This window comes from Melanostigma gelatinosum, assembly GCF_949748355.1.
Source record: "Melanostigma gelatinosum genome assembly, chromosome: 11".
Lineage (NCBI taxonomy): Eukaryota > Metazoa > Chordata > Actinopteri > Perciformes > Zoarcidae > Melanostigma > Melanostigma gelatinosum.
In genome coordinates, this window is record NC_136644.1 from 15,278,716 (window position 1) to 15,303,397 (window position 24,682).

General features: G+C 40.9%; 3 protein-coding genes across 3 annotated transcripts; all 3 read left to right on the top strand.

Moving 5' to 3' along the window:
• Positions 1 to 2,780: 2,780 nt before the first annotated feature.
• Positions 2,781 to 8,656, top strand: LOC306784607 (SWI/SNF-related matrix-associated actin-dependent regulator of chromatin subfamily E member 1-like; the record flags this gene model as incomplete). Its single annotated transcript, XM_079278635.1, has 8 exons — positions 2,781 to 2,882; positions 3,731 to 3,811; positions 4,134 to 4,265; positions 4,488 to 4,659; positions 6,319 to 6,491; positions 6,612 to 6,713; positions 7,136 to 7,382; positions 7,464 to 8,656. 8 exons carry the CDS (start codon positions 2,781 to 2,783, stop codon positions 7,667 to 7,669), a joined length of 1,215 nt encoding a protein of 404 aa, XP_079134761.1. The 3' UTR covers positions 7,670 to 8,656.
• Positions 8,657 to 9,968: 1,312 nt separating this feature from the next.
• Positions 9,969 to 12,937, top strand: ccr7 (chemokine (C-C motif) receptor 7). The gene is made up of 3 exons (XM_079279554.1): positions 9,969 to 10,013; positions 11,246 to 11,295; positions 11,576 to 12,937. Exons 1-3 carry the CDS (start codon positions 9,998 to 10,000, stop codon positions 12,659 to 12,661), a joined length of 1,152 nt encoding a protein of 383 aa, XP_079135680.1. The 5' UTR covers positions 9,969 to 9,997; the 3' UTR covers positions 12,662 to 12,937.
• A 1,892-nt stretch (positions 12,938 to 14,829) lies between these two features.
• LOC306784292 (tensin-4-like) lies at positions 14,830 to 24,586 on the top strand. Its single transcript, XM_079278198.1, has 13 exons — positions 14,830 to 14,880; positions 16,290 to 16,575; positions 17,693 to 18,029; positions 18,547 to 18,878; positions 18,974 to 19,069; positions 19,251 to 19,382; positions 20,706 to 20,798; positions 21,478 to 21,555; positions 21,675 to 21,734; positions 22,203 to 22,374; positions 22,505 to 22,573; positions 22,771 to 22,800; positions 23,764 to 24,586. Exons 2-13 carry the CDS (start codon positions 16,320 to 16,322, stop codon positions 23,894 to 23,896), a joined length of 1,788 nt encoding a protein of 595 aa, XP_079134324.1. The 5' UTR covers positions 14,830 to 14,880; positions 16,290 to 16,319; the 3' UTR covers positions 23,897 to 24,586.
• The last annotated feature ends 96 nt before the right edge of the window (positions 24,587 to 24,682 follow it).

Genomic DNA, 24,682 nt, shown 5'->3' on the forward strand with positions numbered 1-24,682 from the left:
CACCACCGGAATAAACTTTCAAGTCTGCTTAGTTCCACTGCCTGAGTCTATTTTGGGGATCTCTAAAGGCTTATGAACTGGGTCTGAAGCTGCATTACAAGAACAGCTTTACAGGTTTTCCTTTGATTGATTAGAAATGTCACAGGCCCTGCTGCCTCTGGGCATCCACAATCCCACAGCTGTGCCTGGGAGGCCCTGTGCGAGTGTGTGTGTTAAACCTGCACAGTAGCTTACAGGAGGCATGTGACCTCCACCCTACCTCCAGATGGACTCCAAAACAGGTGTCCGGCACTATACAAGGTCCTCCTGCCCATGCCTTGTGTGGAATCTGCAGGTTTCTGGCCATTGCCTGGGAGAGGAAAAGAACATGAAGCACCACACCTGCAGATTGGACCACAACATCGTCTTCATGCATATTGTACAGGATGCAGGTCAAGCAGAAATACAATAATCTCTCAAGTGTGCAGTGCAAACAGACAGAAACGGGGACACAATGAACACAATCAATTAACAAATCCAAAACAAGCACTATTCAGGTTGAATGGACAGAGATGTAGGCTAAATCCTACAGGCTTTGGATTGTTGTCTTTAGGGAACACACTATTACATCTATTGACCTGGGCGGCTCTCAAACAATGTGAACAAGAATGCAAAGTATTTCAGTTCTAACAACAATGGAGCAGTGAATAGGGCAACCTTGATTTTCTCAAAAACTAGTGGCCTGTGAAGCCTCCGTTATACAATTTACGGTATGGTGACATAATGAATACTTTTTTTAAAACATGATATATCCTGAGATTATTACCTTTTTGCAAAACATGGCTGTAAACTGTAGAGCAGCTGCACTTGCGTGGTACATTTTTGACATGAGGTGATGTCATTTTGCAGTCAAGATAGTACTGTAAATCAGCTTTTTGCTCCATTATGTTTGTGACAATTTTTATGATGGTGCACATCTACATGTCAAAGATAATGTCGGTAAAACGTGAAATCCCATTTGGCTGCGCTGTTAAGTTACCTTCTCTTTTATAAGAATGGAGTGACAGTTCTTGAGGAGAAATATGTTTCTGCTGTCATATTGATAAGTGAGAGCTGCAGCACTGACAGTTGATGGCGATGAGCATCAGCATCGAGGCAAAGCACAGCTGTTATGAGGAGAGGGTGGGGGTGCAATTCTGGAAGATTCTGCAGGAATCTTACGAGTGGACCCCATTTCATTCGTTTATTGTGGGGACTGTTTCTAGGAGCTAGGTGGGTTAGCCTTCCCTGTCAAAGCCACAACTGTGGTGGGGGACTAAAGGTATAAGGGTGAGTTTTCTCACTTTAGTATACAAGCTTGCTTGTCACCATCAAAAATATATTGGAATTTGTATACCTCTAGATATGTTGGTTTGACTTGACGTTGCATGCTAATTGTATCTCAGATGTCATTTTTCTTTTCATATAGGCTAAGCTACGTAACCAGACCAGCTAACGTTAATTCATCTGAGGAGACAAGCTAACGATATGGTATCAAATATCTAGCTAACGTTAAAACAATATAATTACAGCTAACGCACGTTAACAAACGCTGTATTTGCTGCTGGCTTCTGCTGCATACTAGCTAACCAGGCTAAGTAGAAACAACAAACTACAGTAGCTAGCTAACGTTACATCACTAGCTACCCCGCTAGCATGAATACATGCTAACATTAGCTTGGTAGCTAAACTGCAGCACTCTCATTGATGTTCGCATAGATGTAGCGCTAGCGTCGGGAGAACGTAGGGTGCAGTCCCGATTACCAGTGCTTGTCCACCTCTCCACGTTGCCATATCCAAATAGTCATAACGTCTTTGACATTTCGTGCGACCCATATCAAAGAAACGCTGTTGTTGACAACATCTCGTTGCCTAACATGAAATGTTCCTGCAAGTTATATCCGAAATATCTGCAGATAATAAACTATTGTCGTTTTCTAGCCGGCGTCACCGACGGCATCTCTTTTGTTTTGTACCATGTAGGAACCACCCTGTCCACATAATTCAACTCATCAATACGAGATCAAACGCTATCCTGCTCTTAAAATGTGTTTATTACAGAGCCAATGACTGGAACACACTGATACCTTCTCCTCACTGCAGAGATGTCAAGTAAGGACCTGGGAGTGTTTTAGCTAACGTTATGATATAAAGTATCACATACATCAGACTGTCTCCATGAATCCATGTTACGTGACACAATCATAACACATTCATATCTTACGTTTATTTTTGATGAACAGAATAGATTTGTTACTGATGGTTTTAGACAGCAAGTATTGTTTCGAAGAAATAACAGTAAAAGGGTTAGCTAAGAATGAATGTTGGAGAATTGGAAATAATAAAATGCTGTTTCACTTGACTGATGCTGATGTTTCATTTGGACCTTTTCTCTCACAACAGAGAGACCATCACATGCCCCGCCCCCTCCCCCCGCCCCTACAACAGTAAGAGCTGATGTTGCTGTTTGGACACTTAATTTAAGTGCATGATTTTAATATATGCTTTACCATACATTCTTCAAAGAGATTAGTCTTTTTGTTGAATCCACAAACCCTGTTAAGGATCAAGACTGACTACCGCTGCTTCTGAAATGATTGTTTCTTTATTGCCTCAGCATGAATGCAAGTTTCTTTATTTTGCATTTTCCCAGCTTTTTTCACTGGTTACTTTATTTTTATTTTGTGTTGGGGTCCCCCCCCCCCATCTTCTTTTATGTAATTTCTCATTCATATTTCTGTCTCATTTATTTCCTTCAGCAAATGCCCAACACTGCCGGGTTTGTGGGCTACAACCCATACAGCCATCTGGCCTACAACAACTACAGACTGGGAGGGAGCCAAAGCAGCAACAGTCGTGTAACGGTATGAATATGAACAGAAAACGTAAGGTGACCAAAAATGTCAAGCAGACCCAAGTGGAGAAACTAAAATCGAAATAAAACAGTTCACTTCTACTTAAGTTTGACACAACACTAAACAGTCAGCCTGCTTAGTCAAAAGAAGACACTGCAGAAACCTCTGCAAGCATCAACAGCGTTGGAGCTTTTCACAAGATCGACCTTTGCTTTGTTCATTGCAAATAAGTTTAGAGACATATTTTGCATTCCCACTGTTAAAAGAGCAGACGCTGCAGATAAAAAGGTCCATATGAAAAGCCTAACTCCCTCTATTACTGAGAATGAACCTGTAATGCGTGTCACTCTAGACTCCCTCTGCTGTCTCCATCACAGTGCAGGCTGGTTAAGATTCCATCTGTGTGCGTTCAAATTCCACCTGCCTTTCAAAGACGTCATTTCTGACAGCCATGTAAATAAGTAACCCATGCCACCAGTGCTGCCATGGTATTACAGACTCGCTGCTGAGCAGTAATTCAGTCGCTGACTCTAATAATGGCATTATGGGCAAATCTCAGCTTAAGTTGGGTTTTTGTATTTTCATTTCACAGTCAGCGCTGTTCCTTTGTACTCAAAGGCTCCTCAAACTGTCATTAATAAATCAAGTTAATTGAACTGATAAAAAGTTACTTTGATGCATCTTGTATTTGATTATAAGTCATTTTTTTGGATAGTTTTATTTCATATTACATAACATGCACCTGCACATAGTTTCATGAGCTGTCTTTAGCCGAGGTAAGCAGGAGTGTTTACAGGGTTGACTGATAACTCCACAGCAACATTGCCTTAAGGTGACTCTTTTTCTTTTTTTACCAGAATTCCTCTGGAACAAATATCCCAAAGCCGCCCAAGCCACCTGATAAGCCATTGATGCCATATATGAGATATAGTCGTAAGGTAAGTACAAAGTGTGTGATTGCTGCATTTTGCAACATGATGTGCTCTGTTGGAAGACAGGGATGCTTTGCTTTTAAGATATTCTATTAGCTAAAAAAAAAGCAAGACGCACATTTAGTTTCAGAGACTAACAGCTGTTTATCGAGGTAGGTATCAAGCTAAATTAAGCCAGGACTGTCCACATCACATAGTGGGATTCATCAACTTGGAGATGAAGCTCAAAACACACGGCCTCCTCTGGTTTGTGACCTCTCTGCAAAGAGATAACCACCTAAAGCCCCTCCAACCCAACTTCACACCCATGTCTGGTTCTCATCACCAGGTTTGGGATCAAGTAAAAGCCTCCAATCCTGATCTGAAGCTATGGGAAATTGGGAAGATAATCGGTGGCATGTGGAGGGACCTCACTGATGAGGAGAAACAGGATTATTTGAATGACTACGAAGCAGAGAAGGTTCGTTGTTTAACAAGGGGTGTTTATGGGATTTTTCTGACGGGTGACCAGTAGATGTGTCTCTAACAGTTGTGGGTCCCTCCTGTCATTATTCCTTGCTTCCTAACAGCCCTGACTAAACCTCTTTCCCTATCATGTCGTAGTTGATAGAAACGAGGGCCCACGCTGTGTCTGCTTGCCATCTTGGTTTCCTTGTCATTCCTTTCATCTTTTCCGCCGTAGATTGAGTATAACGAGAGCATGAAGGCCTATCACAACTCACCAGCCTACCTGGCCTACGTCGCTGCAAAAAGCCGGGCCGAGGCCGCCCTGGAAGAGGAGAGCCGCCAGAGGCAGTCCAGACTGGACAAGGGCGATCCTTACATAAGCATTCAGCCAGCGGAGGATCCAGATGGTAAGGCCACTCAGCTAAATGCTTCGTCTCCCAAGGTTTAGAGCACTGTGACAGAGCTTTATTTACTGTAGCATGACCACACAGAGTTGACACTGTGTTATCTTCCCCCCTCTTTCTACACCGCTACATCCACATTTTTGGCAACGCTACCTTTGAAATCCCATTTCTGCTTTCAAGCTGCAAAATGGGAAAAAAACATTTATGTTTTGCACAATTGTTTACATTTTGTAAACTTTCCTGGCATTGGTTTAGACGTAATTGCAGAATTTACATTCTTTTGTCTGTTGTTTTTAAGACTCACACAAACACACACACGCACACTCACACGCTCACACACACACACACACACACACACACACACACATGCACACACACGCACACACACACACGATAAACACCCAAGCCAGAAGAAGACGTTTGAGTTACACCCACCTGAAGGAAATGATGCTTGTCTGGGGTCGGGCAGGGTTACAGTAGACGATAATGATGAACAGGAAAACTACAGATAAAACCAATTGCTATTCAGAAACACCCCAGACCATAAAAATGTGACTTTGTATCCCAGTGAGTTATGTTCTCATAAGACTGCACGTACGTCAATGATTAAATGAGAGTAAGCTCTCCGGGTGGCTACATACTCAGAGATTGGGCTTTATTAATAAATACAGTATTTGTTGAACGTTTGTAATGGGTGTAATTTAATCGGGACAATATTTGCCATTCAGGAGGTGCCGTGTATACTTAAAATCTAATGCAACATAACCTGAAACAACATTAATCATGCAGAATATTGTCAAAAAATACCAAGTTCAACACATTGATGGGACTGAATTCTCACACACTAACGTCAGAATGTTTTACTTGACTGTTTCCTGTTGTGGTGTCAAATACTTGAGCACCGTTGAAACGTTCAACATGGCAGATGAGATTCATTTCTGCTCTCTTTGAAACCCACACATGGGTGCACACACAGCAGCAACTTCACGTGATGAGAGCTTTTGTTGCATCGCACAGAGGTTTAGCAAAGTTTTGCCACAACAAAGCCAAAAAGGAGTGCCTCGCACATAACAGTGTTGAACAACAAGTTGTAATCACTGGCAAAGATGATTCTCACAGTTACTGTAGTTCTGTATTTTAGTCTGAATGCATTTGTAAAATATACAATTAAATAAAATATCCTATTTGAAGGTAATCTGGATTTGATTCCTTACCACTGCAGTGTGGAAGAAGTAACCAGGTGTAATTCTTCTTGCACCATCATCCTGTATCTAAATGTCAGCGGAGTATACATTTAAGACAAAGAAGAACATTTGCTGACGAATGGAAATTGCAGACTACATCTTGAAAGTGTCCACTTACACTGGGTTATAATTAAGCGCTGGTTCCATTTGCCTTACAATAACGGTTCTGCTTTGCTTCAGGATGTATTTTCACATAATGGCCTATACTTCAGCCTCTTTCTGTATAAATATTGAGCAATATCCTCCTCCTGTTTATAGTTTCTTGATACAGCAGTATTTGCATCATTCTGTCACGAGTGTCGTAGTTTGCCGAAGCCTCTCATGCTTGTGACTGTGCAACACATCTCTACTCTTTGCCTTTTGACAGGCAGGTGTGTGAATATTTATTTATAACTCAGATGTTTTTTTATTTCTTCAGATTACGACGATGGGTTTTCAATAAAGCACTCGGCTGCAGCTCGTTTCCAACGCAACCACCGTCTGATCAGCGAGATCCTCAGTGAGAGCGTCGTCCCAGATGTGCGCTCAGTTGTTACCACTGCTCGCATGCAGGTCCTCAAACGCCAGGTCCAGTCTCTGATGGTGCACCAGGTACGATCCCGTTGTGGTCTTCTAATCTTCACATAACGGTGGCATTTAGCACACAGCTTTTGTTTTTTATGGGTTAATAATGTAATAATCACTTGGAACCGTGTGTGTCATGTGTCACAGAGAAAATTGGAAGCAGAGTTGCTTCAGATTGAAGATCGCCACCAGGACAAGAAAAGAAAATTCATCGATGCCACAGAGTCATTCACGAATGAGCTCAAAAGGGTACGCCATCTTTGACATCATCGTTCTGCCCACACGCAAGCTTCATTTGGCATGTTTACCATAGCTGTTAGTGGTTACAATGTGTAGCCCTAATGATAACCTTAGTTCTGAAATGAGATGCAGCACTGTGCAGTTGAATGCACTGTCTACTGTTCACAACAGGCGGCGCCATTTATCCTCTACAGAATCTATTCACTGACTCAGAAGTAGTATTTTCAAACATGTACTGAAACCGTGTTGTAGTTATGAACGTAACTCGTTCAGTTACATTATTCAGTTACATTAAGTTGTTACTTTGTGTTCAACCTGCACATGTATGTTCAACCAATACTAAACTTTGAAAAGTGAAGAGTGCAGCAATCGTTTCCACCTTTCTACATTAAATTCCACATTACTGTACTTTAAAGCTGTGCTGTCTGAAGGTGGAAGTGGACATGGAGAAGATTTCTGCGGAGATCTCCGCAGCAGAAGAGAACGTTCGCAAACGAATGGTAGAACGCGATAAGGATGCAGGAGACAGAGGCACAAGAGATGCCTCAACCTGTGTGTTGGCAGAAGAAGAAAAACACATCTGTGCCACACATGGCAATAAGTCCCAGCAAAACTCTCAAAGTGAAAGCAGCAACAAAGAAGGCGAGGAAGCAGAATCCAACGCCACAGATACACCAGGTGAGCCACGCTGGCTTTGCTGTTATCTAGCTCTCGTCATGTTTTTTAACATCATGCAATCTTCTTGTTTCTTTGACTCAGGGAAGCCAAAAGCTTCAGAGGAGCTTGAGACTCATCCAGGCAGTGAGGAGGGGGCATCTGAGGACAAGGAGAGCGTCCCAGAGGGAGCCATGGAGGAGGGAACCAGCGACAGTAACACAGGCTCAGAGACCACCTCTGCTCAGACAGAAGATGCCCCGACTAGTGAGCCATCAGAGGGGTCCAGCAGGGCAAAAGCAGCCCACTGAGTCCAACAAGGTTCACCAGCTGTGAACTGTAAGGCTATCATTGCGTCTGCCGGTCTCCGGTATCACCCTCTGATATCATATATTGCACAGTATCATCTTAGTTTGTCAAAGAATATGAAGAACATTTAGATGGGCTCAATGTTTTAACACGCCTGAGGGAAAGAGGATGTTTGAGTTGAGTTTGAAAACACCAAGGCTCGCAGACATGCGCTGAATACAAAAAAAATGATAAAAAATGTAAAGCTGACAAAGCAAAGGTCCTGTCTAAAATCAATGGCTGCTAAGTGCACCCATGTGAAAGCACTATATTTCCTCCACAGGCCTCATTGCCATTTGGAAGAACCCATACGAGCCGTCTTCAGCACACACCGATACATATCTCTAGCACTCTGTCTCGCAGACGCCAGACTCGCAAATTAAGGCTGGCTATTTGAAAAAACGCTGTCACATGAAACAAACATTGTTCAGTGTTATATTTAACTTTGTCCTTTGTATTGTAATGCCCTTGTTTCTTTGATTGTCATTTTTGCATGATGCAATGTTTGAAAATAAGTTGGCACACTTGTGAAGAGTGATGCTGGGTGACCATCTCCTTGGCAGGAGAATATTAGTTTACCCGGTACTCTCCGTATCAGTATTACAGTGACAGTATTGTCTCAGCAGTCTGTAAGCAGTTGTGCTTATTTCTGTTATTTATTATCAGCATTTTTATTAAACTTTGTGTGTTGGTTGTCCCAGTTCATCCAATAAGTATATCACATGATCATCAATGCTGTACAATGCTCGACTACCAGTGTTCTCAAGTTTGCTAGCTGTCAATCAAATCAAAAGCAGTATGCTTAGAACATGTCTGTCATGATGAATATTGCAATTTTCCGTACCGTAATTGTGTACACAGTGTAACGAGGTTTGCTTAAACATGGATTTTCATGTTGTGAAACAGCTTGAAGAACAGTCATAACCATGCAGTCTTACAATGAATTTCCTTTTTGCATATTTATATCAATAAACTTTTCTACCCTGAACAAGTTCTCGCTTCAATTGTTGTTCACAAAAACCTTTGCAGCAAAAAGATCACAAACAAGTACGTGGTAAACAGGTATGCAGAGGCTTGTATCAAACACTCATAGTTGCACACAATGTGCAGTGCGTTCACATAGCTATTAGTCCTTTGCACAGTATAGGTAAGGGAAGTGGGTAAGATGAGAGGGAATGGTTCTGATTTCCTGTTATCAGTGCAGAACTAGCAACCTTCCTGAAAGTTATTTTGTGTTGTCACAAAATTCAGCATTAGAGCCTAAAGGAGAGAATTAGACCTGATAGGAGATATAAGCTTTATGTGTCATGTTTTCTATGATTTAAGCCTCCCATAGCATGGAGTAATGATCAGACGTCATAGTGCTGTAGTTTCAATGTGACAGATGTCGCCTGCAATGCAACTTGCCACATTTCGTTCCATGCGGTTACCACTGCCTCAAGTGAAAGCAAGAAACCACAACCGCAGAGACACAGGTGTGCAGACGCCAGTCTAGAACTCATTGTAGGCTGTCCAGCACGACAACTGTCTCCATAAAACTGTACACTGTACAATGTTGCAAAAAGAAAGGCTGTTGGAAATACAAGCAAATAACTCCTGGTTTTAACAGAATTATCTTTTTAAGAAAAGCAAGCTGTCTCTCATCATATTTTATTAAATACTGTAAACTATATGATGACTTAATATTTACTCTTGTGAGATAAAAATAACAGTTTGAATGTTAAGTGCGAAAGTTGAATACACTGGAACCCCCAAAATGAGTCTGGCAAACTGGGCATTGTTGCATTTTTTTTTCTTTTTTTAATTTTTATTGGTGCAACAACTAAAATAAATGGGGACTTTACAGGTACAAAGATACAGAGATAAAATACACAAGGGCAGACAAAGAACAGGTTGATGTACAACATTTAACATAAGGCACAAAGCGCGATAAGGAGCTAGAGGGCCGTCGACCCCACACATATGATACACTTTATAGGACATTTTCGCAAATTTACACGAGTTACGTTTGTGTATCATGCATGAGTGTGTGGATAACGTGTGCATGATTTGCGCATGATTAGCTTTGTCTTTAAGAGTTTATTTTACCACAAAAAATAAGAAGTTTTTGGTTGACATTTTAGTTGGAGTCTGTGGTTTCCTCACATGATACTTCAGGGCTGAAGAGAAAAAGGTTTCACGGAGACAGTTGTTTTTTTCATTTCAACAAAAGGGAAACCACCATCAAACACAGACTCATCAACTCATCTGTGTTTAGTGGCTTTAGGTGCAGCGTACTACTCTCAGTCAACATGACTGGCGTCAGCGGTGAGTACCTTATTCGAGTTTAACTAAGCTAAAAGGATGTCGTATTTACTTTTGTGAATGAATGCATGTATAAAAAAAAGGCATCAAAATGATCATACAGTATTTGAAATAATAAACAAGTTAAAGGTAATCATAGTTATGATAGTAATAGTCAAAAGCATATCTGATAAAAGTGACCTAAAACACCAGGCTAAAATAACTTTCTGGAATCAAATGAACTCATAGATATTGTGTCAACCATCAACTACATTTAAAGTGTCAATGGGTAAAATGATTGAACACTGGTGTCAATGTTTCAGTCTCTGTCGTAGACGTGTTTTGTTGTTAACTTATGTGTTAATCAGTAAGAACTGTACGTCTGTAGTTGTTTATCAGCCAACATTATTTTTGGAGTAGCCGAAATCTAAATGGTCATATTTGATTACTATTATTTTTTAAATAGACAATAACATAAACAGATATCTGTCTTATCTCGTTGGCCAAATAGCAATTACTGACATATACCCTGTAAAAAACACATATGGTTTTACCAATGTCAAGTTATATGCAGTCTGTATTGAAGTGTAATAAAACACATTTTACAACACAGTGTCAATGACTGGAAATGTTGGCTGATGACAATTACTAAGAGCTTTAACACAAATGCAGAACTAAACTACTGACTAAAACCACATCCACTGGAAACATTTACATCTAACAATAAAATGCACGGCAGTGTCATAGTAATCTGAAAACACATTCAAAGCAGAGAATATGACCAACAGGCTAGCATTTAAAGGGGAACTCCACCAATTTTCCACATACAGGTCAGTTTACTAGTGATAAGAAGATATTCTTTGTCAAGTCTAATAAAATAAATAATTATCTCAGTCTGGGCTTGGACACTACACGTGTACAACAGAAAGTCTGGGTTATTAACTGGGTTTGTGTAGTTAAAAATACATATGTATGCACCAGGCAGGTAGAGGCTAATGGAGAGATGCTATTGGTAGCATTATGGCTGGTGTAGCAATTTTCAAGATATTTTGGGGTTTTTTTCTTCAGTTTTGACCCTTCTTTTGTAAATCTGTCTCTCACGAGTACCTTGACATTATGGGATTGCAGCACCCCTTTAACTGATCATTCTATTGCTCTCTAACATTATGATAGTCGTCTATACCGCTTATTAAGATATTGTCAATCATGCTATTACAGTGCTTGGTCTTCTAAAAATGTATTCATTTGTTTTTCAGATCTCCCAAACCTTCTGCCAGCTGTGCTGATACTGTTAACGAGTTTCAAGGTAAGATTAAAACACAAGTGCAGCACAATCTTATTAGAGTTATAAACATGAAAGGTGACAAGATGTTAACACATTCGTAGCAATTTGTATCCACATCGTATTTGTTTGTATCAGAGGGGAAAATAGCAGGCAGCAGGTAACTAACCACGACCTTCCCCTCACAAGCAATATTTCCTCGAAGGAAGTGGTTGAAAAGGTGTACCAAAAACAAAAAACGTGTTGGTTACTTGCTCTACTTTACTTGCTTTTATCTGACCATTTAATCTGACTTTGATTCCAGTATTCCATGTCTCAACATGAATTCAGTCAAAGCATCATTAACATCACGGACTATGACTTCTCCATCAACCTGGAAAACTACAGTGTGGATTATGGTGCATATCCTGAGCTCTGTGTGAAAGAATCCAACCGCCTGTTCCGCAGCTGGTTCATGCCTACCTTCTACTCCATCATCTGCTTTCTGGGGCTGGCAGGGAACCTACTTGTCATCCTCACCTTCTTCTACTTCAAGCGTCTCAAGACCATGACGGACGTGTACCTGCTCAACTTGTCCTTTGCGGACCTGCTCTTTGCTCTGTCGCTCCCCTTTTGGGCAGCCAACTCCATGTCAGAATGGGTGCTGGGTCTGGTGGTGTGTAAAGCCATGCACACTGTTTACAAGGTCAGCTTCTACAGCAGCATGTTCATTCTCACTTTCATCAGCGTGGAACGCTACTTCGTCATCGCCAAGGCCGTCTCTGCTCACCGCTACCGCTCCCAGGCAGTGCTTCTCAGCAAGGTGTCATCAGTTGCCATCTGGGTGATGGCACTGATCTTCTCCATACCAGAAATGACCTACAGCACAATCAATAACAACACCTGCACCCCTTACTCCAGCACTTCTGACATGCTCCGTGTCAAAATACAGGCCAGCCAGATTGTTTTGGCTTTTGCCCTCCCGCTCCTGGTCATGAGCATCTGTTACAGCAGCATTGTCCAGACCCTTTGCCAGGCTCGTGGCTTTGAACGCAATAAGGCCATCAAGGTGATTCTCGCTGTGGTAGCTGTCTTCCTGTTTTGTCAATTGCCTTATAACCTGGTCTTGATTTTGAACACAGTTGTCACAGCAAAAGGAGGAACCATAGACTGCAACTACGAGAACAATGTCCTTTATGCCACCGATGTCACCCAGTGCATAGCTTTCCTGAGGTGCTGCCTGAACCCCTTCGTCTACGCCTTTATTGGCGTCAAGTTTCGTCATGACCTCCTGAAGCTACTGAAGGACTTGGGCTGCATGAGCCATGCCTGGTTCATCAGGTATACCAGGGGCAGGAGGAGGAGCTCAGGGGCCACCGACACTGAGACCACCACCACATTCTCTCCTTAAAGCTGTTTCAGTATGAAAAACCGCCAATTCATTCCTGCAGACCACACAGTGGACTATTGAACATTAGGATAAAAGTCTCAACTAAAACACAGAACATCGTGCATGGACATATCAAGCTTAAATGACAATTGGGTTTTTGTTGTTTTTTGTTGTTTGTCTCTTGATGGTGTTTATTCTCATCAGTTATGATGAAACAAGGCTTTGGTTATTTGTTTGTGTTGGCTACAGTATACAGTATTTCAAGAAATTCACAGTGTTAATGAAAAGCTCATCCATCTGAAGAACACCGAATCATGTTAAATAAACTGAACAAATCAAAGTCTCTTTTCTGTGTTCTAAACAATTTGCAATATTGAAAAACAAACCAATAAGATTAGAATCACTGAAGACTTTAAAGTGGTGGATTGACAGAATTAGTGTGGATTTAATAAATAAAAAAAACACATTAACTTATGCTCAGGGACATTGATAAAATATAGGAAAAATGGATCCAAATATGTGTTATGAAACACAACAAAGTTTTTTGGCATAGGGAAACAGAACAGTGCATGTGTGCAGATTGCATAACAACCAGAAGACATTTCTCAAAGGACGCTAATGATTTATACTTCTACAGCAGTACTGTCCGGGCCAGGAATATGTAGTGCCGAGGCATGGTGCATGTCATTTCTTTTTATTTGGACGTGCTGTTTTTAAATTCTTTAGGCAGTGATCCCAGCTCCTTGTGCTCAAGTTCAATCAAACTTCTGAGGCGTCTGGCGCATAGGCACATTTTTCATGAGGGGTGCAGAAGCTCTGCGAAATCTTTTTGGTCAAAGTACAAATTAGGCATAAGGCTTAAAGTTACAATGTGTAACACTTGGATGCACGCTCCAAACAATAACATATAACAATTCCAACAACTAACTAACAGCAGGGCAAGAATATGCAAAATTCAACCAAACTGCTGAAACCCAGAGACGGTCAAAATAACACTGCTACCTTATAAGCTTCCCGTGTGGTTTCTGATATGTTGTGTTTATTGTGTCAGTGTACATTTTGATAGTTTCTTTATGGAATTAAATCCAAAGTGTCTGAAACGAGAAAACGCCTTCACGCCACCAGGAGACTACTTCACCGGGAGGAGAGCGGTCGGCATCTACGGGAGATGGATCTTTAGTTCGCTGCTGTAGCAACCATAATTACAGCCGGCTAGTGGCCAGCCACAGCGCTGGGTCTAACCTATATAATGGCAGCCACAGAGAGTTTGCTGACCCGTTGGGGAGTCTGGGAAGTCCGGAATCAGACCCCCGGTGCTGGTGTTTGTTGTATTTGAGTTGCTGGAGAAAAAAGAAACACAGATTTAAGTTTGCTTCTAAGAAAAGGAATGGCAAATGCAGCATCCGAAGTCTTTTCCACACCAGATATCATCATTAATCCAGACATCACTTGACTTTAAGGTTAAGGGAGGCATAAACTTCCAGAGCAGACTGACATGCTTTATTGAAACAATTTACCAAGTTATCCCATGCTGTTAAACACACCAGAATGCACAGTGTGCAGGTTGACTGTAAAGAAAATAATATTTTTTACATTTCACATAAAAAAAGCTTACTTCACAGCTGCAGCTTGAGTTGTGTCATGATACTATGTTTACCTTCACACAGTGAATACAATCTAAATATTCAGTAGCACTAATAAACTCACCACCATACTGGCTTTGTAAAATCGTCTACATCATCAGTAAAATCAGAACAAAATCAGATATAAAGCTAATTTCAGATTGTGATGATGGATGAGAATGCAACACACAGGATCAGTGGAGTTAAGCTCCTGCTTGTTTCAACGATTCCTATAACACAGCATTCTCTGCAAGCACTCTCCACAGCTACTGTATGCCCTCGCCAGTGATATATTTCATCATGCTAACGTTGAAACAGCTGTGAGTAAGTGTTTACACAAGCACAACATTACAATCTCTTTTGAAGCACTTTCTTTAGTACAGTTAAAGGTGTAAAAAAAAACACCCACCCCTCCATTCAAATACTTTACACTGCTATGGTGACATCATCAGCCGGAGCCAGCAGGGATTAGTGATCCTCACTGCTGATAGGCTCACAGGGAAAAGGGTGGGGATTTTATTAATAAAAGCATGCAACTCACGAAAACTTGAGGTAATACAGTGAACAGTCCAAGAGTAAAACATTACGAATGCAGAATCTTAACAAGAAGAAAAGAAGGTAAGATGACCGTTCTTTACCTCAACTTAAGATGTACAATCAGTTGCAGTTAAACTGTGTCTATTATTATTATCATTATTACTGCAGCAGTTATTAGCAGGGAGATAAAAAGCTATTTTAAAGCAAATTAGGACGCTCCACATGTATACTCTTGTTTCCTGAAATGAAATACGACTGAATAACTCGAAAGTTGCATTCTTGCATTACAGCTCATATGCCCATTGTATTTCATGGCACACTATGTTATTGACCAAGATGAGGAATTGTAAACCTAAATGGGTGCTGCTCAACATTTTTAAAAAGATCTGACTATTCAATAAAACAAGCTGATTTTGTCTGGAGACTACTTAAAAGAAATGTTTTGGCTGTTTATGAAAAACACTATTGTAGTTACGGTAACCACGAGTCACCTGGGTGACTCATTGAGCACCACTCCTCGTCTGAAACACGGAGAGGGAGACATATTATGATCTGATCATCCCTCATATGACACACCCTTCCTGCACAGCTATATTCATGCTGATATCAGCATTGAATTGAAACAATTACTCAGCTTGTGTCATTATTCATTGTGTTGTATGAAAAGCCTTGCGCTACATGTACTGACTTATGCACTGTAGGACACAAACTTACTGTCAAGTTAATTTAGCTTAAAAGAGAAACTTTGCCACCTTTTTATGTGGAAGTCCAATCAGTGTTGATGAATAAATGTAGTCGATATTGACCAAAGCTGAGTTTGCAGCTGCAAAATATGTTGTGCTTCCTGCATCCAGCGCCGTCATTTGCTGTGACAGTGACGTAGTGGAATGCAAGAAAGAACTACAGGCTGCAATTTTAGCTTGGATTTGCCGTCTGTGCCGCTGGGATATTCAGCCGTATTTATTTAAGACAGAGTATACAGCTGAAGAAATGCAGCAGTGAGAGTCCGAGGTTCTGCTCCACAGGCAAGAAAACTCAGCTTTCTCGGTCAGTATAGCACAAAGTGAGTAATTGATTGCGTACATTTACCATCAGCACTAATTGGACATCCACATAATAGGTGGCACATTTTCCTTTAAAATCCAGTGAGCTAATGAAATATGTGTTAATACTGAAAAAAATGTTTATCTATCACATCTATTGAAGAACATATTTTATTTAAATCTGGCAGCTGCAAATTGCTTTTCCACTGCAAATGTTGGGAAGATGTTGATTTAGTAAAAGAAGGCAACAATGAAAAACTTGAGAAAAGTGTTTATGCATATCGTGTGACAGTGGCCAAAATGCACTAAATTATCTATGAATATGAGTATCTGGGGGGGGGGGGGTCTGTTTAATGGGTCTGTTTTGCAAAAAAGGACAAAGGTAAGGCTATCCTTCCAGTAACGAAGGTGTAACTGATCTCCCTTCATTGTATCTCATGTCTGCAGTAGTCCCAGAAGACTGTGAGCTCTCCTAACATGATGCCTACAGCTAAATGCATGTCCCAAATTATACCCAATCACGTCCTGAGAGTGGGTCAAACTATCCGTCTGGACTCGGGGCCGCAGGTGACAGTCAATCAACATCCCAGTCTCACGGAGCCCAGCAGTAACCATGGTGACCCTGATCTTGATATTTCCCTGGATAATCTCAACCAGCTCATCCTGGAACTGGATCCGACATTTGAACCTTTTGACGTCAACAAAAGTCCTTTGTGCATCAGCCCTCCTACAGGTACAGTGCGACTGTAAAGCCACTTCCCTTTGTTTCTACACTTTTCAAACTTTTATTGCCATATTATGTCTCTTACTTAAAACACATCAATGAGGTCAACAAAGGGCAACAAATAACAGCCTACAACCTACTCGGGTGTGAAAAAGAGCAAAATAAACCACAGTCACCCTTATAGAACAAATAGTACTCATATGCTGGGACTTTGGGAATGCACCCTTCCTTTTTGAGATGGTTTTAATTGTTCTAAATCATGGGGTAATTGCACCACTTCAGCAGTTCTGGGATTACTGCCCAGACTAGTACCACACCCTGCACATGTTGGGCTGCATACACAGAGAAGATCACTGAAGTAGACCGAAGGTGGTACGGGGGTGTCTTCACTCAGACCTGCGCTGATCAGAAAGTGTGCACAAGAGTCAACAAAGCATACAAATGGATTTCCTGTTGCTCATCTTGTCTTGAAAGATGCTTGGTTGCATGTTTATGGGACAGAGTGCTTAAAGTAAAGGAAATCAAGCAACAGAGATGAGACATCAGGTGAAGAAAGGTTAATTTCATCAGTTAAAACAATTAAAGAGAAAATGAATGCGCTAAGTTTCGTGCTTCTTTACCATTGCTGCAAAATACAGTATTTCCCCTTTGAAACAGCACTCACCACGGCACCTGCCAGTAGTCTCAGACACATTTATATATTTCTGTTTCAACATTTGTCATTATTGTGTAACTGTGGTGCAGACGACCACCAGTCACACATTGCCCACAGGCTTCAGTGTTTTCCTGAGGGCATGAACTCACTCAGTGCCCATTAACACAGTGAGGCAGACAGATGCCTGAAGAACAAGTTGGGACTCCTCTAGTGATTTGGTGTCATTGCAACACCAGAAATGCACAATTCAAAGCACATATTTTGGAAGGAATGATCTGAGCTTTGCAAGCAAGTACCTGCATGACAAATATGGAAGTGTTTATTCGGAGATTTTGCAACTAAGCATAAGGAGGCCAAGCCCTTTTTGCTGACAAAAAAAGGCACAAAATAAGCAAAATCAAGCAACACGCAGGGGTTTCCCACATTATCCATTTCCAGTGTGTTAGCTAACACTTCCCTCTCTATTCACAGACGACTCAGATGAAGATGTCTCCCACTGCGTGTTGGTCCCGAGAGGATGTTCTCCCTGCTCCCTGCCCACTGTGGTCCCATCTGTGTCAGCCAGTATCCCCATCCCTACGTACAGCAGTGTCTGCTGCAGTCCCCATGGCACACTGGTGTTCTCCAGCTCCCCTACATCCTCCCGGCCTCCGCTGCCATGTGGCAGTGCAGCCCGTCGAAATCCGTCACCGAAACATGACGCAGCCTTTTCGCAAGGATCCATGCGCCTGTCACCCTCCAACAGAAACAGTGGCGTCTCGCTACTCTCCATGTCAACATGCTCAGACACCAGCTACATCCTTGGCAGGTAAAAATCATAATCAAAGCCAGTCCAAAATATGAATCTCTACTCACTACTACTGCAGAGGTCTTCAACAGGGGGTCCGCGACCCCTAGGGGGTCCGCGGAAGTACTGCAGGGGGTCCGCGAAATGTTTGGTTTATGAGACAATTTTTTTCTTTTTCCAAACATGAATCTGTCCATTATTTTAATGGTTCAGTATTGTATGCTTATAAATGTATGTTATATATAAATATAAAGGTATGTTTATAAATGGCAGTGGCACGGCCACCCTACTCACTGTGCCTTGCACATGTTTAAAATAAAAACATGAATATATGAACCTGTGTATTATTTGAATAGCTTAGTATTGTATTGTATTAAGAAGCTGACCAAACAGGAACATGTAACCATTTATTCCGAGAAACAATGTGGTGCCATCAATAACAGACGGGTAGAACGTTTCTCCTTTTCTGTGATGTTAAAGTTTACTAGTACACCGTGTTGATCTGTATATTTGTATTCCATCCTCTCTCCCTGCGTAGCAACCTGTCCTTGGCCAGTGAAGACGCTGACTTTCAAGACGTCTTCCTCACTCACACGTCCGCCTCCTTTAGCGATGGGTCCAGAACTACAGCATATGAGAACAGGCACAGCCCAGACAAGCCCCCGCTGTTCAAGCGAGGACACCTGCAGGAGCTTCAAGGCAAAGGAGCACAGAAAAGTCCTGCTTTACTCTCTCGGTCTTTGAGCGATATTCCTGTACTGCTAGTCAACGGTGAACCACAGCCGGATCTGCACATCCAGTCGTCTGGACAAGAAGTTGATTTAATGCAGACCGTCCACGTGTCTAACGCAAAGCCATTTTCTCCTCACAGTGAGTCACACGCCTCACAGTAGTCTATTTTAGTGGCAGCTACCGTATGTAAAACAGTATTTGACCTCACTATCATATTTTTGTGGTTGTAAAAGGTTTCCAAGCCCATTTTAATGGCAGCCAGCCCTCAATGAAGTTCGTCATGGACACTTCAAAGTTTTGGTTCCGTCCACATTTCAACAGAGCAGAAGGTGAGAACCTCAAAACATTACAGAAATAACTCTTTGAAGACGTAATAGCTTTACTTCAGCTCTGAAGTTATCTTGCAGTATCTACTATATTTCCTTCAGGGGTGTAGGACTACTCTGCAGTACCGATACACACATTTGCAACTGTCTCAAGGCCTTTTCTGTGATGTTTCATTCATTCCAGCTGAAGCTCTGGTAAAGGAGAAGGAAGTAGGAGCATTTATTGTGAGAGACAGCACCTCCCACAGAGGCAGTTTCGGTCTGGCTATGAAGGTGGACCAAACGGCCGCCAACATCACTGATACCACCAACCCAGGTAAACTTTTACTGACAGTCGGGTGTCTTGCCCTTATGACAAATGTTGAATCACATGCTGTTATAAAAGTCATAGGAGTGTTTGGTCAGATACAGCAAAGAGAAGGTCATTAATGCCACAACTACCACAATCACAGATGTGAACATAGTGTGCCATGCAGCTGTCGTCATTTGTCTATAAACAGGGGTCTAGAAGGAACAAGGAATCACTTACCCAACTGTGCTGATGTGAATGGGCATGTCTGATGACCTCCAGCTATCTGTGGTGAGGCAGGAGACAGTGCTGTTATGTTTTCCACCCACAGTATACGCTGTGTAAACACGAAAGAAAACCCGCTGTTTATGGCACTCCAAGCAATCAAAGAGGAAACTAGAATTACCGCTTCGTGGTTGTATGCCTCCGCCAACCAGTCATGTTGCAGTTTATGTCCATGTCTGTCCAACACGTCATCACATCATCATTTTATCCAATTAGACATTTGTGTGGAATTGTTGGCATATCAAATCTTGAGTTATGGCCAAAAACGTTTTTTTTGTGTGGTCACAGTGACCTTTGACCACCAAATTCTAATCAGTTCATCCTTGAGTCCAAGTGGACATTTTGAATTTTTTAATAATTACCCTCCAGGCATTCCTGAGATATTGCGTTAATGAACCAGACGGATAACCCCAAAACATAATGCATTTGTGTGGGCGTCAGCTGTGGTGGGGGCAGCTCAATGATATAATGAGCCAGCAAGAGCTGGCACATTGACGGGCCGATGAACACTGAGATCAGAAACAAGTGCAAACTTGGAAATAACATTCAAATGAAAGAGTACTACATAGACCCACATTTTGAATTTAATTTATAAGAGTCAACAGACACTGGCAGATGGAGTAGATGGAGTAGACAGGTATAGAGGCATTCCTGAAGAGCAGCATTTATGTGTTTTTAGTGATCTTGGTGTTGTTCAAGATGAATTCGATTTTGTGATTAAATGTCTCATGTACAGCAACCGACAGAATCATCTTTTTGAAAAAAAAGCTGACTCCTATTTCGGTTGTCTGAAGGTAATTTGTTAAGTTGGCTTTTTAATGAGTTGGCGGTGGGATCATCTTGGTGTTTGTTGTTGTCTAGAATCTTCTCAGCCCATATGTTGCTCAGGACATTATAAATCAATAAGTTAAGATAATCTAAATATATATATATTTTACATTGATCAGCCATAAGCCATGAAATAACTGGCAGTGCCATCACTTTTATGTATCAATATCATATAATGTACATTAACTCCACTGTAAATATGATTTTTTTCTGACAATTGTTCTTTCATGTAAACAGGAGAGAGCAACTCAGATCTCATCAGACACTTCCTTATTGAATCATCAGCTAAGGGCGTACGTATCAAAGGCTCTTCTCAGGAACCATACTTTGGTAAGTAAAGGTCAACAAGAAGACCTCTTTGTTGCACATAATCTAGAAGTAATCCTTCTCAACTCACTCAAAATGCACTCGCCTACTCAGGTTGAGTACACACCTTGGTCTGGCGGATGATGTCTGCCCCACCAGCACTGAGTCAGCCATGTCGGGCCTTTTAACAAATGGGTGGGCGGCAGCGGGTAGATCTTTTTCTTTATTCAGTATGAGTTCACTGGGTGTGTTCTCACACCCACAGAGCCATTATCACGGTTTATTGTGGCTCTCTTTCTTATCTGCTTCCACAGAATGATATCTCTATAGTGAAATCTATCTGGCTCTGTAAAACCACCAAACAGCAATCTGAAGCAGATTTTGTTTTCAATTCCACCTTTAAGTGTATATATCATGTAAAAAAAGAATCTAGAATTTTTTAACTAGATTGATCCTAGAATGAACCAATGGATTGAAATACATTTAAAAAGCAAAATTTCTATGCACACCAAGAAAATAACCTACAGAAAAAAACTATGCAGCACTAATAATCATAAAATCTCCCCCTCCTCAATTACACTTTAAAATAATGCCATTGAAATATTACATTTTTTGTCAGACCTTTTTTGTTTCAAAATAACACAATGGTTTCTTTTTAGAACTTGTACTTAACCAAAGCAATGCTTTTGTGTTATCTTTGCAGGTAGCCTCTCTGCCCTGGTCTACCAGCACACTATTTCTGCCTATGCTTTACCCTGCAAATTACTGCTCCACTCCAGAGGTAGGCCATTATTGCAAGACACAGGATGTTTCTTTGTCTGTGTGTGTGTGTATGTATCTGTATGTGTGTGTGTGTGTACGTGTAGATAAATGAAAACCCTTATCTCTTTGCCTACACAGATCTGGATGCAGCAGAGAGCACAAATCACAAACCAACATCAGAGGACAAGAGTAGAACAGGTGGGACAAATCAATAAATAATATAAAAGAATAAAAACCCAAATTGTTTACATTAGCATGTACATTTTACTATCACTTGTCAAACATTTACCCAGAATCTTGAGTGGAGCGAAGCATTAGCTAATTAGTGGTATTGATTACAGCTGTACTTGTTATGATGAGTTAAGACATTGGCTGTGAATAAGAAGAGAATAGACCTGTCCATTGGAACTGCATGTGAAAAGACAGCTTTGATCAAAGGTTACTGTGTCTCCTGTTAGCAACAAATATATGCTATGTACGTAAATTTGGGCCAAATCATATTTCAAATGATCTGTTCATGTCTGTTTTTCTTATGAGAATTAAAAGAAAATTCCGGGAGGGAGTTTCACTTACTTAAATGTATTACCCTACATATTTAATGACATGTGCATGTGCATTCAACCTCTATTCCTAATATAACCTCCAAAATATTTGCCTTTTCCATAGCTCGCAATTTTGTCTACCTGAATGCTGTCCCCACTGAGATGCTGACGGGCCCATGTGCAGTGCAGAAAGCGGTGCGCTCTACACTTGAGAAGGCCCCGGGTTCCTTCATACCAACCATAGTCAACCTGAAGGTGTCTTTGAAGGGTGTCACACTGACAGATATCAACAGGAAGTAAGAAAACACACATCCTGTCATCCTGCTGCTGAGATTGTATTTACAGTGCACAACCAATCATGATGGTTTATGTGCAACATTTTGTTAAAACTGATCATTTCTAACAGCCATAATAATTTCTTCACAGACTCTTCTTCAGACGCCATTACCCTGCTCACCTGCTTAGCTACAGTGGTGAAGATCCAGACAATCGACTGTGAGTATACAGCAACAAGTTATGAAATCAAAGGCCTTTATTTTTTAGAAAATACACTCTTATGTGACATTCATTATGGTTGCATTGTCTTTTATGTCAGTAACTGGATACAAAGAGCAGATCACCATTAGTACCATTAAACAAAACATTTTTGTCAACATATTGTAATCTGAAACTTTCTTTTTTAACTCTTACAGGTGGTTGAAAGGTTCCAGTTTTGGTGCAAGGTAATTTTGAACTATAATTGCTTACAAAGTCAGAAAAATGTTTTGTGTTTAACTTTAAAGTCTCCCAGGTTTCAGGCTCACATGCAATACTTACCTTTTATACTTGTGTTTAAAGTGGCAATAGTAAAGTTTTTTTGCTTTAACAGTATGAAATAGATGTTGATTGGACAATGTAATGGTTATAGAATGATGAATCCATTGGTGGTTAGATTGCGTCCATATAAGTCTTGCTGTCACTTTGCAATTCTGTCGGCTACTGGGAACAATCTCCCAAGAAAATGAAGGCTCCGTTTACAGCATAAAGGAAGTGCGTCAACCATTGTGCAACCAAAACAGGAAGGGGACAGAGTTTTAGTTTTCCACGGTATCGATCGGTATCTGTCTCCAGTTACCAAAGAGTATCAATGTAAGTTTTTGCAATTTGTTCCGATCCATTGAAGCAAAAATGACGGAACTGAAGTAATTGTGGAAAACAAAATGCAGTGTGTCCTGTGCAGTGTTGACAACTGCAATGAAAGTAGTTAGCACTAGCTCTAAAAGGCGGCAGATGACGTCATGTACTCATTTGCATATTGTTGACGTCAGCTCACATACAGCTTATTGGTTGGCAGTGAGGGAGAGACTGCCTGTGTGTGATGCAAGAGGAGAGGGAGAGACAGCTTGCTGTTTGCAGAGAAGCTGTGGACTGTGATTATTCTGAGCAGCATTGGGAATGAACAACAATATCATATATCTGAATATATACTGTATATCTTGCCGTTTCCCTGATGGTCTGAATAAATTGCTTAGTTTGTTGCTAGTATTAGCCACTGAGGAAAACCAAAAAGTAACCTTTGCAACACCAATAATACCACTTCGAAACTAAGGGGGGAGTAGAAAGGTTTTCTATTGCCACTTTAAAAAAACACTTATTCTTGAACTTTGACTAATTTAATCTAATCGAGTGTTTTTTTGTCCCAATAGGATGTTTGGCTTCGTGGCGAAAGGTGTGGAGGCTCGCATGGAGAATGTATGCCACGTCTTTGCAGAATATGACCCTCTGCAGTCTTGCAACAAAGTCATTGAGGTTATTCAGGCTGCCATAGCCAAGCCTTAGACACACAAGGACGGAGACAACATGATCTTAAGACCTCACCAACACTGTCTGTCTTACACTGTACTTTTCTCAAGTAACCTGTCCAATATGGTGGTCATCGTAAGTCTGCTGCTGTTGTTAAACTGGATGAATTACTTTTTCTGCCAGACACAATACCATCACAATTTGATTTAGAAGCGCTTTGGACGACCCCGACTCGTACCACGGTCACCTGATTAAAGTCATATTGAAAAGACAGATGTAACTGTATATACATATATGAAGATGTACAAGACTGAACAGCTGTCAAGCAAGAACATAACATACAAGCAACCAGCAACATATGATTGTAATTAAATGCCACACTGATACTGTTAAAATAATGTCCAACCAGTTTGTAAATATGTTAAAACAAATTCAACAATATTTATGTAATTCTTGATATAAGAAGCTCCCAAAAAATATTTCATGTTTGTAAAATGTTGTCGAAAATATTGTCGAAAATGCTAGAAACCAACACCTACATAGAGGTTAGGGTATGGTTAACTCATTAACGGCGATTAATTATAGTGATGATGATGATAGTGATTTGATATGAGGGATTTTGAAGGTTCTGTTAATAGACTAGAAGAAAAACTGAACAATTGTCACGTCCTTTCATTTCAAAGCAGAAATGTTACTCTAGTTGTATTGTTCAGAATATTTATTATACGGCACTGTAAACAATTTATTCTCTGTATATTCATGTTTTTTTTTAAATTGTTATGATGAGAAATAAACATGTTGAACTTGGGTGTGTGCATGCTT

What these genes read in the sequence shown, in the direction of transcription:
- LOC306784292 (XM_079278198.1), top strand. Translation starts at nt 16,320, where the DNA reads ATGATGCCTACAGCTAAATGCATGTCCCAAATTATACCCAATCACGTC. An exon ending in GTGCATCAGCCCTCCTACAG is followed by an intron (nt 16,576 to 17,692) that starts GTACAGTGCGAC and finishes CTCTATTCACAG; the next exon opens with ACGACTCAGATGAAGATGTC. An exon ending in AAAGCCATTTTCTCCTCACA is followed by an intron (nt 18,879 to 18,973) that starts GTGAGTCACACG and finishes TGGTTGTAAAAG; the next exon opens with GTTTCCAAGCCCATTTTAAT.
- ccr7 (XM_079279554.1), top strand. An exon ending in TACTGTTAACGAGTTTCAAG is followed by an intron (nt 11,296 to 11,575) that starts GTAAGATTAAAA and finishes CTTTGATTCCAG; the next exon opens with TATTCCATGTCTCAACATGA.